The 18,890-nt window shown below is 28.3% G+C and overlaps 2 protein-coding genes across 2 annotated transcripts; one reads left to right on the plus strand and one right to left on the minus strand.

Moving 5' to 3' along the window:
- Positions 1 to 1,160: 1,160 nt before the first annotated feature.
- On the minus strand, positions 1,161 to 6,937 carry LOC130827741 (purple acid phosphatase 22-like). The gene is made up of 5 exons (XM_057693583.1): positions 6,713 to 6,937; positions 5,589 to 5,877; positions 2,495 to 3,060; positions 2,074 to 2,162; positions 1,161 to 1,653 (listed from the first exon to the last, which is right to left on the minus strand). Exons 1-5 carry the CDS (start codon positions 6,923 to 6,925, stop codon positions 1,437 to 1,439), a joined length of 1,374 nt encoding a protein of 457 aa, XP_057549566.1. The 5' UTR covers positions 6,926 to 6,937; the 3' UTR covers positions 1,161 to 1,436.
- A 3,507-nt stretch (positions 6,938 to 10,444) lies between these two features.
- On the plus strand, positions 10,445 to 15,736 carry LOC130827742 (probable purple acid phosphatase 20). The gene is made up of 5 exons (XM_057693584.1): positions 10,445 to 10,643; positions 14,036 to 14,327; positions 14,623 to 15,200; positions 15,298 to 15,386; positions 15,515 to 15,736. Exons 1-5 carry the CDS (start codon positions 10,491 to 10,493, stop codon positions 15,708 to 15,710), a joined length of 1,308 nt encoding a protein of 435 aa, XP_057549567.1. The 5' UTR covers positions 10,445 to 10,490; the 3' UTR covers positions 15,711 to 15,736.
- Positions 15,737 to 18,890: the final 3,154 nt, after the last annotated feature.

Here is an 18,890-nt window from a genome sequence, read left to right on the forward strand (position 1 = left end):
AGGAAGATGGAAATGTTGGCTAATGATGTTACCCTAGGTTCTTTTTTGTTTGTATATTTTAATTTTGTTTATTTTAAGAAAGAGAAATTTAATTTATACTTTTGAAGTATGTATTGAAAATAAAATATATTCATGTAAGATCTTGTTAGATTTGTCTTGATGTTAAATTTTTTAATATATAATTTTTATAATTTTTTGTGATGCGTACTTAAAAATATTGAGGCTTAAAATTTACTAAAAAATGTATGCAAAAGGTAAAATTGACAAAGAAAAAAGAACGGAGGGAGTAGATAATGTCGATTAAAGAATAAAGATGATGATAATTATTATTAAAACTTAATTAATTAAATTATGATAGTATATGATGGATTAGAAGGGCCCAATAAAGATAGTACTTGGGATTGACCATTTGTGAAATATCTCATGATTTGGAATAGTACACACATTTAAATTTAGTGCCAAACATGTATGAATAAATGGATGGAACACTCCTTGAGTAAGTGAAATTCGTATTTCATTATGTTGGAGCAAGTGCTAACTTGCTTGTTCGAGCATATAAAATGCTTGAACGAGCAGGCTGCACTTTTTGATATTCGTCTGTTTCTAACATTGTTGTTGTGCTTTCTGATTGTGTTCCAACTTTACCTATATATTCTATGCACTCTAACAATTGTAGAGTAAGTGAAGTTCGTTATTAAATATGTTGGAGTACGTGTTATGTTAAATTACTTATGCTCGGAGGTAATGTTGATCACCAAATGACTCAAGCCAAGACACACCATGTTGTGAGCAATGATAGGGTGGAATGTGAGAAAACAATATAGTAAGACCATTTTTATTCTATGCGACCGTATCACCAAGAAATGGGCTCATATAATTAGCTTATTTTTCTGATTGATCACTTTAAGATTGTAAGTGATCATGTTAAATTTATAAGTGATCACTCTAAGTTTATAAAAGGTTATCACTTTAAAACTATAATTATAACTGATCACTTTAAGACCATAAGTGTATATTCAAGCCAGTCTAATAAAGAATAAAAATGGTCTTACTATATTGATAGACAATACTATATTTCTTTATGAACTAGATAAACAATATTAAATATCATTTGGTATTTTCTTAGTATTTCAAATATATTTGGTTATATAGCATTTCCCGATACATATGTGTTAAAAAAATCACGGAGTATAGTTCTACGGAAATCAAAACTTCATTTCCTCAATTCCTCCTATAAATCTAAAGTATTGTTCATAAATTTTCTAAATACATGAGAAGCTAAGGGAAGAAAAAAGCTATGCGAGAATATAATTAAATTTAATATCTTATCTTGAGACAGCAGTCTTTACTCCGACCAAGAGTCCAAGACAAGACATTAATTCTAGTTATTCTTACAATTAGCTACGTACATATTTGATGTTACATACAAACAATTTTCAAAATTCATCGTGGGAAAATTTTGAGCCGTTTGATGAACATGAGGAGGTCGTACTTAAGTTTTCTAGCCATACTTCATCGGCAAATGTTGTGGCATTTGAGTCTTTGTTACGGTGCCATGACCAATGAGCTTTTTTACCATCAACCAATCTCAACCGTCCATGTCCAAAACTCGGCTCTCTATACATTGAAATCGATGGAGCTGGATCTTCGAACCTTCAATCAAATTAGTGAATATATTTTATTTAGGATAGTAGATAAAAAATAAATGAAGAAGAACGGAAAATAATTGCTCCTCACAAAATAAAGTCATTTATTTCTTCATGTATTCTACAACAAGAATGATCTCTCGTATTAATGTATTTTGATTCATATAGCTGAACCTATATTCTTCAGATTAAGAATTTGACTTTTTTATCAAGTAAGCGAGGAAGATTTTATCCACTTATATTAAAATATCTTTAGAAAATAAAAATTAAATTTGAATCAATTCGGATATATTATTTTTATTTAGCAATATTTTTAATCAATTACAATTATGAATTAAATTGAGAAAAGACATTGTTAATTAACATACATATTAGTGAACATAATTAAGAAAATAAACAAGATAAATGCATGCATAAGAATACTTACATCAAAGCAAGACCTTCTCTATTCCCTCCATCACCAATGGTAATGTAAAGAGGTCCACATGGATCAACTTGATTATTATAAACTCTTGTCTGGCATTTAAAAAAAAAAAAAAAAAGTTATAGCTAAGTTTCATGAGATTTATGGATATGTATTAAATGAAAAATTATTCAAAAATAAATCAACATTTACTTTATCCACTAAAAATAAACTTACATATATTGTTTATATTAAAAAAACTCACGTATTGTTTGTAATTATTTTCAAAGTTTCATTATTGTAAGTCTATAAATTAAGAGTAAACCAAAGTTTGGTATATATTTTCTGCAATTATACCGAATAATTGAGTTTATCTAAAAAAAATAATTTTGAGTTTATTTTCAACCAATCAAGTAAAAGTTGCTTTATATATAAGTGAACTTACAAATCGCTCATATGCATGAACATGACCAGCAAATACCACATCAACTCTAGCGTTATACAACATATCTTCCATTGCGCGTCTCATACTTTCCCCTTCGCCCTTGTGAGCAGTATTCGAGTTATACCATGGTGCATGTAACAACACTATGATCCAAGGAGTCTTTGACCTATCGATTTTTGCCAAATCATTTTGAAGCCATGTATACTGAGCTGAATCAACATCATGGTCAGTGTAGGACCCAAGCATTATGATGTGGGCCCCATACACATCAAATGAGTAATAGAGGTTTGAAGTTGACCCACTTTCCTCATAGGGCATGCCCCATCTTGCATTGTATGCCCTAAAAGAGTCACTAACAAAGGGAAGGAACTCAACCTCATGGTTACCTTGTGTAACCATCCATGGTCTTCGGCTTGCATATGGCTCAACTAAACGACCAAAACTATCCCAAAGTGGTTGTTGGGTATCCGCATAAGAAAGGTCTCCGGGTAGTAGGAATACATCATAATTTCTTTGTCCAACATGCTCTAAGGTTGATTTAGTCCATTCTGTTTGGCCTAAATCCCCTATTTACATTAAAAAAAAGTTTAAATTTCAATTAAAAATTGGTATAATTTTATAAATAGATACTTTGACAATCTAAAATCACAAAAAAGTTCATCACAATGATAATTTATCGATTTTTTATAGGCCATATCGACGAAATTTAGATTTTAGTCTTCCTTTGTAATCATTTTTACAAACAACTCATCAATCTACATCATTAGCGATAGATTGATTCAACATAAATATTTTAGAAAAAGTTTACAATTAAAAGGAAATGACTTTTGGTTAACTTTTAGCTTTTAAATTTTTAATTAGTCATTTCAGTCAAAAAAGTGAGGGTAAATGATATTTTAAGTCTAACATATGAGTAACAGTTTCATTAGTCGTTGATTTATTTTCTCTAATAAATAACACACAATGAACAACTAGTTTTTATCAAACATTTTAATAACAAACTTAAATGCTGGCAAAATAGCCAATATTACATACCAGTCAAACAAGCTAATTGAACCAATTATCAATTAATAACCAAAATCTAATTGCCAAATACTATTTCTTATTAGTCATTTTGGTTTCAAATTGTTCATATTGGGTTAGCTGTTTAGATATGTTTTAGCTAATAATCTAGTAGAAAGTTTCATATACTGTTATATGAGACAATCTTACAGCGAGACTACCATATACATGAGCTAAATAACCCAACTTATATAGATTATTAAAATATAAATTTTTTTTAGATCATCTTATTATGATACAGTGTGTGAGAAAGTTTTGGTGATAAACAAAGAAAGCCTACAATTTTCATAGTGGGCCGATACGTTCACAATTGGTCGGGCCTCAAGAGAATAGACAACAACTTTTGGGCTTTTACTACTTAACTTCATCTTAAAGACAATAATAACACGTAAAAGTATTTATTGTTGTCCCAAGCTTACCAAATACAAAAGCTAAGCTTTAACGAATTTGCTAACGTACATACGAAATACGAATCATTAACGTATGAACTTCACCAAAGACCTACGTCTATACACGCGCTGGATAATCTTCCTACGGTCGGACCACCCTAGATTTTTTGGGTTATTTTATACTTCATCCTATTCATTTTAAGTGTCTCATTTCTTATTTGGTTAACAGGTTAAATCATCTTAAATGTCTTATTTTAATTTTAATTATGTTAATTTTATTAATTTACCCTTACTAAATCTAACTTTTTCACACTTTTACACATACTACACTTTATCCTATTAAAATTTAAAAACACTATAATTTTTTCTTTCATATGTGGTTTCATTTGACCTCCTAAAAAATAGAAAAATTCAAATGCGACACATTGTGTGAATATGAGTGAGTAATATTTAAATATTTTCTAACTGCTTCAGTAAAAATATGTGATTCAGTAGTTAAGCGTAATAACAAAAGAGGTTAAAAAGTCTATATCTTAGCCCACCTAATTTTAAGAATAATTTGCGAATTTTAACCATAAAGTTTACGACTTTTACGAATTACAACCTCAATATTTATTTTTTGTGAATTACAGCAATCAAAGTATAAGAGTCTAGAACATACAGATCACATCATAGAATTACAACTACTTAATCTAAAATGCGACCGCTAAAATGGACGGAATCATAAAATTGGTTTAATCGCTGTAGACTTTAATACTTTAATAGTTGTAATTTGCAAAACATAAATATTAAATCTAATAATCGCAAAATTTCTTAACTTTTAAGACTATAATTTATTTTCTATTTGAATAAAAATTTTAACTATATCTTAAGATCCAAACTCTAATAACCTAACATTCTTCAAAAGCTTTTTTTGACATGAAAATAAACACGTAACGTGCCGTCTCCACAACTAAATTCATTTTAATTTTTATGGAGTAGACGAAATCAAAAATTTATTATGCTTTAAGCTTTAACTCCAAATTGGTGGTTCAGCTTGTATTCTAAGTAACGACCCTAATACATAAAATAACAATAACAAAAAAATTTGGATTAGATCACGTGGTTTAAAAGGTCCCTTACTTTTTAATTTTTATTTAGTATATCTTGGCCAAGATTCAAATCATATGATTAAAATCTTATATTATATAACACGTAAAAATTGTGGTTGAATCAATTTAATATACATATAGAAATAAGTATTCGACCCATCTTACTCCATTACATAAGATGCACATACATTTTTCTCTATCGATAACTCCTCTTATTCTGGTAGCACATTAAGATTGGTGCATACTATTTTATTATGCACTTAACAAGAGTTAGATCTCCTAGATGAAAACGGCAGAAGTAATGATGTTAAAGAATGTGTTGAAAAATAACCCACATGTAATCTCACATCGAAAAATTAGAGAGATGTTGACTAACATATAAACTTGACTACTACTCTTATTACTAATTGGTTTTAGGATGAAACCTCGTCAAATTTATTTGCAGCCAATTTTACATTTATGCAGATTTTATTATGTATAAGTTCAATAATAAATTTACCAGTAAAGTGTGAAATTTAAAAAGTAAAAGCAAAAAATTAATAAATGACTTACCAACAATGGCAAATTCAATTGGAAAAGAAGGAGGAGGTGTTCTCAAGGAAAATTGAGGGCCTTTGTTGCTACATCGATAATAATACGTAGTGTTTGGCTTCAAAGGTCCTATCACAACATTATGTATTCGTCCCGAACTATACATAAAATAATGGTACGTCTTGTGATCACCTTTTGCAAATGTATCATACTCTCCTGAATTTGTCCCATACTCTACTATTGAGGGTGCCATTCCTTGGGTAATCCATGTTATTCTCATTTGATCCTTTCCCACTAAGGATACATGTACCTATATTATAACCAATGTAATCATGCATCTTAAATAAGAAATGGGTAATAAATGATCATTTTAAGTTGGGTCAAGTCACATCATCATTGATTGTAGAGTATATAGTTCAATCTCGGCTCAATCAAAAGTTTAACCATAATATGTTTGAAGTGACTATAGATTATATTATATATACTGTATCATGACACCTCTTCACGCATGTGAGCTGAAATTGTAAATGTAACACATACGCTCTTTACATTTGTTACAAAATTTCACTAACTCAAAGGAGGTGGATTAGGTTTGAATCTGTGATATTATGTTACTTTGACTTCTAATTTCATGATGCCAAAAAACCAACTACTACAAATTGAAAATTTTGGGCATCAAAAAATATGAGTTTTGAGCAACACTAAAAACATACAGATTTATCATATATGTCCGTCTTTTTTCTCTTCTCTCCTCCCCTTTCCTCTCCTTCTTGCTCGTCACTAAATTTGGCGAAAATTTTAGATTTTTATTTTTGTCGTCTATACTATTAACTATATTTGTAGGGTAAATATATACCAAACTAAAATTGAAGTACGTAATTAAATATAGCCTTTAAATATTTAAATGCTCTATCAAAATTAATATATGTTTGAGGCTCTAAGCCGCTAACTATGACTCCGACTATATTAGACTTGCATTAAGTTTTATAATCGCTAAGTAATAAGTTTAAATTTTTAATTTATTTTAAAAATTTAAATTTATTATTAGAACCATACAATATATTTTATATACCAACTTATTATCTATATAGGATCAAGCTATTTATGATCAACACTCTTATTCAAACAAGAAAAGGGTGTGATACCTGTTGAGGATCAGAAGCGGAACGGTTGTGCGGCGTGACAATGACACTCCGAGCCGGTGGCCGGACAAAATCGACGGAGGATGAAGCACGTGATTGAGAAGGAAATGTAGTGAAAATCAAAGAGTTGATGAGGAATATCATGAGTAAATTTGCACAAGTCTTGGGTTTTGCCATTTTTTCTATCAAACTAAAATAACAAGAGAAATATAACATTAGATGAGCAAATATATGTATATATGTTAGTTGATTGATTCTTGTAACTTTGAAGGAATGTGTTTGTTTATATAAATATTTACTACTTTTAATATATTTGTGGTGGGATTTTATTGGCGTGAAGCAAGTCTAAGTATGTGTATATGAAAATGATGTTGTGCATGCTTTTCATCATATGAACATGTATATGAATGGCGAATTTAGAATATTGGTATAAGATAGACCAAACACCCATCTGATCGATTAGCATGATTATCGCATCAGTTTGATTGTTATTTTGATGTGTTATAATTTTTTAGTCGACTAATCCAGATTCAAGGCCATTCCTGACCATACGCAAGGTAGGCATTTGTCTAGGGCCTAGAGTTAAAAGGGCCCTAAAATTAGAAAATGCTAGTTCATGGAAATACACACTTAAAAATTTGCAATTTATGAGTAGTTTTTTTTATCATTTAAGAATTACATGATACGTCTACATTTTTAATGCTAATTATAATATATAGGATCCATTTTTATTATTTTTTCAAACACCCGTTTAAGTTCAAAATCGACTATTCATAAAAAGGGCCCACTTCTTTCAGTTTGCTTATGGCCCATACATTGTTAGAAACGACACTTTCCAGATCATGGCATAGAAAGACCCCAATTTAAATTCTTCCATGATAATAACTAGAAATTGGCTTTTTAATGTGTTTGATCATTTTGTATAAGCTTTTTAAAGATGTGTATTTCAACATCAAGCAAAAGAAGACTAAACTTAAAGATAATGATAAGCATTGTATATTGTATAGTATACATCAAATAAAGTGTTCAATACATGGAGAATATAGTACTTTTAATTTGTTGCTTGGTTTAATCTCAACAATTATATAATTTTGAATGAAGAAAACTATAAAGATTGTATATATTCCTCTACATATGAGTTTTCAAAAATAAAAATTATGTAAGAATTGTTCATGAGCTAAAATTTTACATGGACTGAAAGTTCAAACATGAGTTAACTAAAATCTCAAAGATAAGCTATTGGATGTCATATCATTATATTTTATTAACTTATTGTCATTACATATACATTTTTCATCTGGACTCCCAGCAAAACAAAATTTAATGCATATATATAACTTTATCAGTTAAAATTAAATAATTTATTTTCAATGCACTTAATCTTGCTACAAATATAAAAAAAAAGGAGATGTTAAAAATATTTAGATTTTTTATTGAAAATTCTATCATCAATTTTATATATTTAATATTATTATTAAAAAAACAATAAAAGCATATTCTCATTTAAATACTACTAAGAAAATGGAATATTCCTCATGTACTTGGGGCAAATTTTGGTTTATCCTATCAAACTTTCCATGTTACTTTTAATACTCAAAGATAGATTGCTTAACAAACCAAATTGCCTCTGAATAATTGGTTGTACTATTATGAATATTTACTCTAATTAAATTCAACTATTATCTATTTAATGTTTGTTAATTCATTTAAATTTGTTACATTCTATATTATGGACCTAAAAACCTACTCTTTCAAATCATTATCCACAAACTCATGGGCAAATCTGGCCAATTTACTAGATTTGTATATATATTGAATCATTTTTGCTGTTATTTTCTATGTTATATTTCTATGTTGTATATATATATATATAATATTTAATCAAATGACTGATAAACTCAAATCAAAATTATCTTATGCATAAAAAATGTGTTCATACGTAAAAATGTACCAAATTAAGTAAAACATACCTTTTATAGGATGGCATAAGAAATATGTTGCCAAATGTGGAAAGCCAATGGCAGCTAAAATACTGCCATCTACAATGTTGGTAACCAAAATACTGACTATATGAATGATATTCCTCAGAGACTACTCCTAGTATTTTAACCAAAGACCGATTCCGACCGATCCAAAAACCAAGCCACTTCACCTAAACACGGCTCCAAACCGGACCACTCAACAGATTTACGTATTAATTTCCAAGAACAAACTAGGCTTCCTTGTAATCTATATGAGCTGGTGGCTGTTTTGTGGCTAGATAGTGTAAATGGGCTGCCCAATTTTGGTATAGTATTGGAATTTGTAGCCTTCATTTTTGTTTATTTATTGATTTTTTGGATTATAAATATGCCGAGGGAATGAAAGAGCTAGATAAAATTAAACCTGAAATATTATCAAAATAAAATATAATTTTACTCTATTTGAGATAAGACTTGATAATCTCATTGTTGTAGTAGTCTTTGTTACCATTTTGCTCCTCTTTAAACTCTTGCTTTGCTCGTTATGTATCAATTTGTTCGTTATGAATTCAAGATACAAAATATCATACACTTTCCTTGATATTTTTGGTCTTTTAGATATTATCTTTGTTTCATTTATTTCTGTTACATTTTACTTGTAACCTCACACATAAAAGATACTAAAAATAGTGATTCAAATGATAAGAATCAACCGAAAATAGAGAGTTATAATTTAAACAAAAATATAGTATAATTCCAAAAAATATAATAAATTCTAGAAAAATGGGTTGAATCAGTAATTAGTCGGTTTTCAAGATTATAAGAGCAATTTGACAAGAAAATGTCATTAATTTTATTTTTTTTCAAGATGATAGATGTTATTATATTTAGTTTTTGAAACGATGATAAGAAAATGTTATAATCTTATTCTTAAGTTGGAAATCTTGAATATCATTAAATATATATGTAAAGTCAAACATATTGGCATTTTTAGGGTAAATATTTAAATAGTTTAAAATGATGTTAAAATTTAACGTGGTGTCAAATATCAAATCCATAAGATTTGTAAATTAAATATAATTTTCTTTTAAAAAATTGTAAGGACATTTAGTCAATTTTGCAAAATCAAATCATCTCAAAATACACATGATAGTTTAAAACCCCTTTGACATTAGGGCTACATATGAGAAAAGTTTTTTTCATATTGCATCTATATTCGAAATTTAAGAGTTTTTGTGTAAAAGAGCAATGAGTGAATGAGATAAAAGAGCAAATTCAAAATAAAATTTATATTAAATTAAATAAAAAAATCACTTAAATATGTTTTTATTTAAAATTAATTATAAATAATATTAAAAATATAAATATGTAATTAGAATAAAATAAATATTATTAATAAATTTTTTAATCAAATAACCTGAGACTTAACCTTAAATTCTAGAATTTAAGATGTGACACATGCAAACACCACCGTAGATTGCTGCGTAAAGAAGTTGCCAAACATGTAGCAAACTGAAAAACTATAATAGTCTGTCTCCGTCCATAACAAATTAACAACCATTTATTACATTTGCATCATACACATTCCATACATTGTACCCAAATTCCTTCTCTCAAAAAACATTGTTATTGTAATATTTCTATGTTTTTTTATTATTATCATTTCAAATATTTGTATTCATACGTATAATACTATATACAGTTTTATTTACTTCTATATACATATATACATATATATTATACACATTAATTTCCCATATCTTATTAATCAACCAAATAAAATCGGAGCACATTTTGTTGATATATATATTATAAATATAATGATGCATTATAGTAGAAAAATAGTATCTTTATTTATGATGGTGAATTCTAGTCTTGTGTTACTTATATTGGCTGTTATTTGGGCGGCATTTCCTGCAAAAATGGCGTTGCACCACCGTGCACCACCACTAGGATCAACCGTTCCTCAGCAGGTAACTACTAATTCTAGCTTTTCATTTTCATATTAGGAGTAGTATAAATAATTTATTTTTGTTTTAATTCTTGGAATCGAAAGAGTAGAAGAAAATTAATTAAATAATAAAAATTTTATGTAATTTTTATCAAACTATAAAATTGAGAAATAAGAAAAAGATATATAAAAAAACATTTTCTCCAAAACAAAAAATGCCAAAATGCACCCAAAAGTTGTTTAATATATATACTTCGAAATACTTGTACAATTATGGAGAATTACTAACCTCTAATGCCCTAGAAAAATTTCAAACATGATAAATCTTAAAATTAGTAATAGTACTTTAAAATAAACAAATCATAAATAATTAATTTGATAAATTTATTTTAATTAATCGCAAAAAATTATTTTTTTATAATAAATTAATTCACTCAAAATAAGTGGTTTTTTTAGTACAAGTTAGGTTGAGAGGAGAGGATGGACTGACAGCGAAAATAGAACTCAGATCGTTCATAAGAAAAGTAATAAATGTTCCAATAGAGATAAAATTCGATTCTCTAAACTTAATGATTCGAAAGTTGAAATATTTATAAATGAAGTTAATTTTAGAATGCTAAATTCTTTTTAAAATTATCATACATTCTATTAATTTTACTGTATAATAGCAAAAAAGAAGTTTGATTGTGAACATGTAATTTGTCTTTTTTTCATTGGATAGTATTAATGGAATTTGACTGATTTGTATTTTTTTACACTTGCCATATTTACAAATGTATATTTTCAGTAAAACTCACACATTAATGGATGTCATAAATCACAATTATTCCAATTACAAGTTGTATAAAAATGCACTGTTTATTATAATGGAAATATATAATATACTATGTTGAACATTATATATTGTCTGATAAAATTCTAAAAAACTACACTGTGTAGAAATTATACTATAGAATAAATTACATTTATTCCAATGTAATTGAAATTACACTATTTAGAAATTTATACTACAAAATTACACTTTGCATAAAATTATACAGCAATTTAGGAAATTACTTGAAGTACATAATAGCTCTGTTTCCATCAATTGCTATTTAAAACTAAAATGACATAAAATTCAATTAATTGATCATTAAAATCAGTCATTTACATTGTTACACTACCATAATTATAATTTTGAATTTTAAAAAAAATATAAAGTATGATTTGCAATCTAAAATTTCATTAAAATATTAATGTATTGAAAAATCCGTGCGTTGTAAGGATTTCTATCTTAGTAAAATAATATTTTTAGTTGAGCGTAGGAACATGAAATAGAAAAAATCCCTATTTTGGAATTAAGCTTATGAATAAATTAATAACAGGCTCAAAATATTAAACCTAGGAGAATATGGGAGAATCATTTCTAAGCATATGCTTTGTAGCTCACATGAGGCTTTTTGTTTAATTTAATTTAGTGCTACATTGAATTTAATTCCTTGAAGTTAATGCCAAATGCGTATTTTTCGCCATTTGCATGTTGTAATTTGTATTATTCTTTGTCACGTAATAGTTCTTCTGTCTCACAATTTTTGCTCAATTTTTTTAGTTTGTTCTATACGTTTTGCTCCATTGTCTTTTTCATTTTAATCATATATTTTTCATATATTTTTTTCAGTTAGTGTCATGAGAGACCGTCTTTTTGAAAGACGTCTCTCAGGTCTAATCTATTAAATCTTAATATCCGCATACTGTATTCTTAATGTCTACTTACATTATTCTTAATAACTACTTATATTATACTTAATGTCCTTCGAAAAAGTACTTAAAATGGCTATTTACAATATTCTTAATGCCCACTGAAAAACTTTAATGCCTACTTACAATATCCTTAATGCCAACTTATAATATCTTTAATACCTACTTACAATATTCTTAATGCTAACTTACAATTTCTTTAATGTCTACTTACAACATACTTAATGTCCACCGGTTAAATACTTAACTACTTACAATAATGTAAATGTATACTTACAATATACTTAATACATACCGAGAAACTTATTCTATAATTTTCATTTTGGACCAATCCAATTAAAAATAGTCTCTCTAAGAGATCGTTTCTTACAAAAAATTTTAATTTTTTTTAAAATTCTTTATAAATGAATCTTTTACAGGCAGTTTTATTATTTTTGATTTGCCAAATTTTATCTGTTTTTTGATTTGTGAAATTTTATCTGTATAGTAAATGCTAAAAGATAGAGGGGATTATTGGATATGCCAAGACATGTTCATATATAAGTATATGACATTAATTTGGCAAATTCTATTTGGAATCTTTATTGCTTATTTGAAATAAAAGATTAATTTATATTAAGTATATTACCATGATAAGGACTAATAAAGAACAACACCAAGTGGTTTTGATGGTGTAGTTTGTACGCAAGAATCAACCATGTCATTTGCTAAAAACTCTAACATTTATGTCATGGTGTGTGTTTGTTCAACAGATGTATTTAAGACATGGAATACATCTATAATATAATAAAAAAGAAAATCAATATTGTATTTGACTTCTAATCTTGTATAGCTAATTTAAAAGCCAATAAAAATTATTAATACTTTCACCCGAACATATAAATCAACTAAAAAAGTCAAATAGTTAATTATATAACTAGTTTAATCGGTAGTTAATGAAGTATGTTTATATATTGGTTTACTTTTCTTTATATACGGAAATATAGTTTAACTTATACTACTTACGTATAGAAATGCTAGCACTATTTTGACTTATGGTATTATTCACACACAAGTAATTTTGATCTTATATATGAATCTGTAAACCAAAATATTGACAAGTGTTCATCTTAGGCGAGTGTTCATCTTAGGGAGTACTCCGTAAATGAATTTATAGGTTGATTTTTTAGCTTTTAGCTTATTTGCTGTTCAACAATCAAAAATAATTTATTCAGTAAATAACTTTTCAGTTAGCTAAAAATGGTTTTAGAGTTTAAATGAGAAAGCTACTCAAATTAGATTTTTTTTTTATTGCCTTTTGGCTTGATGGCCCTATTTTCTATAGTAAACGACCACTAGTCAAAATTTAGTTTTACCAAACATCTCCGCAACAACTTATTTATCCAACTAACTTAAACGACAAGAAAAACAATCAACATTTTCAGACAACAACAAACATCAAAACACCTCTCCCTTAAGTTACTTTTTTCAGAAACACAACGACATATAGAGGTGTTTAAAATAAACCTTTCAATTCGACATTTATCCAATCGACTTTATTATGAACTTATAATTATGTAAAAATCAATAAGGAGACAAATCATTTTTAAACCAACCCAAAACAAATCCGAAATACCCAATGACCCAAATAAACACCTGTATCTACGTGTTAACTTTGTATTCTTTATGAAATAATAGGTGCATATTTCAATGGTGGGAAATGATCGAATGAGAATATCATGGATCACTCAAGATCCAGCTCCTTCTATAATAGAGTATGGTTTGTCATCAACAACATATGATACTACAAATAATGGAAGTTCTACAACTTATAAGTATGTCTTGTACAAATCGGGCCAAATTCATGAGGTAGTCATTGGGCCTCTTAAGCCCAATACTATTTATTACTACCGTTGTGGTGGAGATACTTCTCGTGAGTTCACTTTCAAGACTACACCATCTCAATTGCCCATTAAATTTGCTGTCATAGGTAACACTTTTTATTGAATAATTTGCAAATTACGGTCTTAAAATTTAGGATTTTTGTAAATTACAACTGTAGTATATTATTTTTATAAATTACAGTTACCAAAGTATTAAAGTCTACAGCGTTCAGACTAGATTAAAGTTTAAGACTTTTATGATTTGGCCCGAATGTTGTAAACTTTGATACTTTAATGGTTGTAATTCAAAAACAAAAAAATCATTTAGACTATAATTCACAAAAATCCTAAAATTATTTTGTCTATAAGTATGAAGGTTAATAAAATTAGTGAGGAATATAGGTGATTTAGGTCAAACAAATTGGACGAATTCAACACTCGAACATATCCCACAAGCCAACTATGACATGTTGTTACTACCAGGAGACTTGTCCTATGCGGATTATTGGCAGCCGAGTTGGGACTCATTTGGTCGCCTTGTAGAACCCTTGGCTAGCCGAAGGCCTTGGATGGTGACTCAAGGGAACCATGAGGTTGAAAAGATACCGATCGTTCATAATACACCGTTTACTTCTTACAATGCTCGATGGCACATGCCTTTCGAGGAGAGTGGTTCTCAATCTAACCTATATTACTCCTTCGATGTGGCTAGTCAAGTTCACGTCATTATGCTTGGTTCCTACACCGACTTTAGCCTAGGCTCAAGCCAGTATAGTTGGCTCGAGCGTGATCTAAAGAAGATTGATAGGGCGAAGACTCCATGGGTTGTGGTCGTATTCCATGCACCTTGGTACAATTCTAACATAGCTCATGTAGGCGAGTTTGAATCCATCGGTATGAAACAATCCATGGAGAAATTATTGTTTGACGCAAAAGTTGATGTGATTTTTACTGGCCATGTCCATGCTTATGAACGTTTCGTAAGTCAATATTCATCATTTTATTAATTAAAATTCATACGACATATTGATTATTGATCTAATACAAATACAAAATTCAATTTGAATTACTGAACAGACTCGAGTATATGATGGAAAACCTAACAAGTGTGGCGCTGTACATATCACCATTGGGGACGGAGGCAATCGTGAAGGCCTAGCTACAAGGTATACCTTTTTATGATTTTTCAAACAAAATAGAACAAACAAAAGAAAACTGATTAGTCATTTACTTCCCATTTTTTCAAGATCTTGGGTTAACTCATATAGTAATTCGAAATGATTTTTCGATCCAGTTTTGTCGATCCAAAACCAGAGATCTCTATATTTAGAGAAGCAAGTTTTGGGCATGGACAATTTGAAGTTGTAAACTCAACTCATGCTCAATGGACATGGCACAAGAATGTAGATGATATATCTGTAGCAGGGGATTCAGTTTGGTTAACTACCCTTATTTCTGATCCAGATTGTAAGCCACAATACTTGGACTAGGCCAAGCATTCTGGACAATTATGTTAGTACACATTTGATTATTGTAAATATATTACCATTTGATGGAAAATTTAATTTGTGTACTTGTTGGTAGAGTTGTTTAAATGTGATTTGGTTAATGGAAATCGAGAATCATTCCATCTGATTCGAAATTAACTTATATAAAAAGCAAAAATTAGATTCTCTATATATTTTTATAACTGAAATCGAAATGACCTGCGATATCATATTCGAAACCCTCCGAACATTCAAATAGACATCTCTTGTTAATATTTTTGAAACAAAGAAAGACATATCATTGTTTAAATCTTTTCTCCAAGATTTAGTTCTCTTGAATCATCTTTGAAGTTGTAATATTTAGATGCCAAAATTTTGATGAGAGTTAAAAGAAATTAATTACAGAGTAGGAGTTGTAGTCAAAATTAGAAATAGAATAAATTTGACGAAACATATTAAAAAGGAAAGTGATTAGACAAATTTTATGGGGCGGAGTGAATAGTATTAAGGAACGAACACAACCTAAAGCTTTAGCTGATAGTTAAGACCCTAAAATATGTTATACACTCTAACACGTTATAGTACATGAGAGTCCTTCCAATCCTCATCCTTGGCACGAAACAATCTATTTTGAAATATGATGTGGATGAAATTCGAACATGCAACCTTACATTATATTAACATTTGATACTATATCAAAAAAACAAACTCTAATTAAAAATTTAAATTAATAATTGAGACATTAGAATTTATTATATAATCTAATTAGATACCAAAATATGAAAGCAAATGGGTAACAAAAGGTCACAAAATGGGGCACTAATGGATGGAAATGGCATTGGATTGTTGAAGTATAACACGGTGCTCCGTAAAGTAAAACTCCATAAAATCTACTTTGATGGTTTATCAATCATGAATCGGGAAGCCTACATTCACGTGTATAGGTCTTAATTACTATACTACTAACATCATTAGCCATGCAATCCACACATTGGAAATTATTTTTATTTTTTTATTATTATTTTTATTTTTTTGAAATCATTGTACTATTTGACAAAATAGAATTCATTTGAAAATAAAAAATTTAATTTCGATATTTAAATTTAAAAATTGTAAATGACACCAATATATTTGAAATTTAGAAATTTTAATATTGGACCCAATTATATGGAATTTTATGAAATTCACCCAATTCCACATTTTCAAATTCAAGATTTGTCAAATATAGTATTTAAACCAATTTAACATTGAAAATAAATTTTAAATTGGCAACTATGGCAAGCATATCATTAAAGTATTTCTCATAATTTCTTCCACGATAGTAATATCAAACATTACTAAAGTGCAAAAAGTAAATACTTTTCTTTGTTAAAAGTTAATTATACTCTCTCTGTTTTATAATTTTTATTATATTTATTTTTTAAATATTTTTAAATATATTTATATACAGTCTTAATATCTATAAATACATTTTACGTCAAATAAATATAATAATAAAAGTTAAAGAGTTTTTCAATACGAGAAAAAAAAAATTTTACAACGAACAGGATTGAGTAAAACTAAAGTGATGTTTTCTCCTTGTTCCTTAGGAAAAGATTAAGATTATTGCGTACTAGAATAATATTTGGTATTGCACTATTGTTGTTCTAGACCCAATCATAAATCATTAGACATACACCAATAAATAAATTCAAAGACATGCCAACTCACATGTCTCATAAAGGAATGGCCAAGTAAAAAGGTTGTGTAAACTTGGTCATTATCAAATTAAGAATATTTAAGATGTTAACTTAGTAACATTAGTAAGGGATTGATAAGGTTTTTTTTTTTTTTTTCCTTTTGGGTAAATTTACACGAAATTTTTTAAAATAATATATAGTAAGTTTAAAGGAAAAAAGTGATAAGTGAATAAGATGAAAATTTTTTACACCTTAACTAACAAGATATAACATTGTCATCAGCCACAGTTGTTTTTTAACTTGACCAGATATCATAGTGTTGTTGTGTTGATCGCGTGCGTCTATAGAAGCTTCTTTTAAGGTTGTTCCTAAGAGCGGCCTTAAAGATAAAGGTTCTTAAACTGCATACTAGTATACATAATGTAATAAGACATGAAATTAGACTGGATAAACTTTACTTACGATTCTAATCTCGTGATAATATTATTTTACTTGATGGAGTTTTACGCTACAACTCATATATGCTATAAATGTGTAAAATCTTATCCGTCATTTTATTGTTTCATTTTGTGTCATTTTTAAATTATGCAGCGTTATGAGTTCAACCCACTAATGTCCGAGTTTCACCCACTGATCTTAATTTTCGAATTTATAATCTAATAATTTCCGATCAAATTTCTAGTCAATTTTAGATGGGACTAAAATTAAAATCGAGAGGTCAAATTATATGTATACCCCAACAAGTGAAGGAATGATGACCTTTTCCATGTTCTTTATGGTGGCTATTTAAATTGGTAGAGGAAAATGAGTGGCTACATTATATTAGCCAGTTTGCTGAGGTATAAACATAATGGTCATCAGTGGGTAAATGCAAGATGATCATGAATCATGATGATGATGATGAAGGGGTACTCAATTGAGTTGAATTAATGTTCTTCCTGTCCCTATATAATCAATTTAATCCTTCTACATTATTTTAATTTCTTGACTATTCTCAACTACATTTATGATTTGTGTAAAAAAGGCACCTTTCCCAACTAATTTAATCATGAAAAACCTTCTATCTAATTTATTAGTTATTTATTTATATATTTATTAGAGGGTCAGCATGTAGTAAATTGTCACAAACTATATATATATATATATATAAATTTTTTCATCTAATTTTTTGATGTTTTTTATTATAAGATATACTGGAGAAAGGAAAGGACTAGTTGAGAATCAAACTTAAAACCTTGTATGAGGAAGGTGATACTTTCCACAACAAAGATAAAGTCTTTTTGTTGTAAATTATGGAATAAATGATGATTTATGTACTTGCTCAGTTCCTTAGAATTTGACCTATTTAATTAAAAAAGCACTCAACTTTGAGAAAAAGTTTGGAGTATAAGATCTAAGATGGATTTTGTGTATGACAATCAAGTCTAGAAGCAAGTCAACTTGCTTAAAGGTTCTCAAATAATTTAGTGGAAACAAATCCTAAGATCAAAGCTGACATTTATAT

The sequence above is a fragment of the Amaranthus tricolor genome, chromosome 11 (genome assembly GCF_026212465.1).
Source record: "Amaranthus tricolor cultivar Red isolate AtriRed21 chromosome 11, ASM2621246v1, whole genome shotgun sequence".
In the NCBI taxonomy this organism is placed as follows: domain Eukaryota; kingdom Viridiplantae; phylum Streptophyta; class Magnoliopsida; order Caryophyllales; family Amaranthaceae; genus Amaranthus; species Amaranthus tricolor.

Coding starts and splice junctions, on each gene's coding strand:
- LOC130827741 (XM_057693583.1), bottom strand. CDS start 6,925: ATGTTATATTTCTCTTGTTATTTTAGTTTGATAGAAAAAATGGCAAAA. Junction 5,878..6,712: donor CCGCTTCTGATCCTCAACAG/GTATCACACCCT, acceptor GTTATAATATAG/GTACATGTATCCTTAGTGGG. Junction 1,654..2,073: donor AGAGAAGGTCTTGCTTTGAT/GTAAGTATTCTT, acceptor ATTTGATTGAAG/GTTCGAAGATCCAGCTCCAT.
- LOC130827742 (XM_057693584.1), top strand. CDS start 10,491: ATGATGCATTATAGTAGAAAAATAGTATCTTTATTTATGATGGTGAAT. Junction 15,201..15,297: donor TCCATGCTTATGAACGTTTC/GTAAGTCAATAT, acceptor ATTACTGAACAG/ACTCGAGTATATGATGGAAA. Junction 15,387..15,514: donor CGTGAAGGCCTAGCTACAAG/GTATACCTTTTT, acceptor TTTTCGATCCAG/TTTTGTCGATCCAAAACCAG.